Here is a 1,359-nt window from a genome sequence, read left to right as displayed (position 1 = left end):
GAAAGATTCATACCAGACAGCCAAAAACAATTATATAAGGAGGCTTTTCAAAAATATAAAGAAAGGAATGGGGAGAATATGGATAAACAGGATACCACATCAGGAGAACAGGAAAAAGGTCAGATTGGAATAGGCGGGGTTGGCAAAAGCAACAGGAAAAGAGGGAGGAAAACAATGAATGAAACGATCCAAATAGTTGGCGAAATATTGATAAATTCAGGTAAAGTGATACCTCTGTCAGAGGTATTTTTCCACTCCTCCAAGAGTTTAAAATGATTATTATCAGCTGGAATATTAGGGGTCTGAATAGTAAGGGTAAGCAGAGATATATGAAAGAGAAACTAAAAAAAGACAGGCCAAGTATCATGATCCTACAAGAGACAAAGATCACCATGCAGCAGATGGAAGGAATAATAAAAAATAGTAAACTCCAATACGAAGTCATGGGACAGGATGCAATCGGTTCAGCGGGAGGCATTGCAATATTGTGGAACCCAAACGAGATAATTTTTGAGAGTTGGACCAGCATGACCAGAATCCTTACAGGCACAGGAAGAATAGCGGGGACGAAGGAAAGGGTCATCATCTCAGGGGTGTATGGTCCTCATACTCCGGGAGACAGAGAAAATTTCATTAAAAATTTGCAAGCAACTCGAAGACTACACCCGGAGACAACATGGATTGTAGGAGGAGATTTCAATGTAATCCGGTCCCTAAAAGAGAAAAAGGGAGGTATAAGGAAAACATACCAATATATGGAAATGTTCAATGATATGATAGATGGTCTGAGGCTGGTTGATTTACCAACTATCAACGGAGTCTACACATGGAACAATAGGAGAGGGGGAAAGAATCAGATAGCATCCAGATTAGATCGGTTCTTAGTATCAGAAACAATTATGAACAGAGATGTATTCATAGAAGCAAAGATCATGCCATCTCTTGGCTCTGATCACTGGCCGATTAGACTGGAAGTGGATATTAAGGCTAATCTTGGCAAAAAGCCCTTCAGATTTGAAGCTTTTTGGCTTAGACACCCGGAATTCTTAGAAAAAATGGAAGAATGGTGGACGCGAAGCACAGTATAGGGAAAAGGAAAAATGCATACCTTCCAACTTAAACTAAAGGAGCTAAAAGGAAGGATAAAGAAATGGAACAAGGAAGAATTTGGAAATATCATGGAGGAAAAACAGAAGCTGGAAGAAGAAATGGAAGCTTTGCAACAAAGGATAATAAATGAAGGGAGAACAGAGGAAAGCAGCAGAAAAGAAGGGATAATTTTAGGAAAACTGGAGGAGAGGAGAAAGCAGGAAGAAGTCTTATGGAGACAGAAATCTAGAATAAAATGGCTCAGGGAGG

The 1,359-nt window shown here is 39.7% G+C and overlaps 1 protein-coding gene across 1 annotated transcript; it reads left to right on the top strand.

Annotated features, from left to right (window-relative positions):
• Window positions 1–443: 443 nt before the first annotated feature.
• Window positions 444–1,088, top strand: LOC149255326 (uncharacterized). The gene has a single exon (XM_089455009.1). It carries the CDS (start codon window positions 444–446, stop codon window positions 1,086–1,088), a length of 645 nt encoding a protein of 214 aa, XP_089311135.1.
• Window positions 1,089–1,359: the final 271 nt, after the last annotated feature.

The sequence above is a fragment of the Pinus tabuliformis genome, chromosome 7 (genome assembly GCF_031772625.1).
Source record: "Pinus tabuliformis cultivar Carrire ecotype Pingquan chromosome 7, CPIR1, whole genome shotgun sequence".
In the NCBI taxonomy this organism is placed as follows: domain Eukaryota; kingdom Viridiplantae; phylum Streptophyta; class Pinopsida; order Pinales; family Pinaceae; genus Pinus; species Pinus tabuliformis.
Note: the sequence above shows the minus strand (reverse complement) of the source record. Positions and strands in the feature narration are given on the sequence as shown.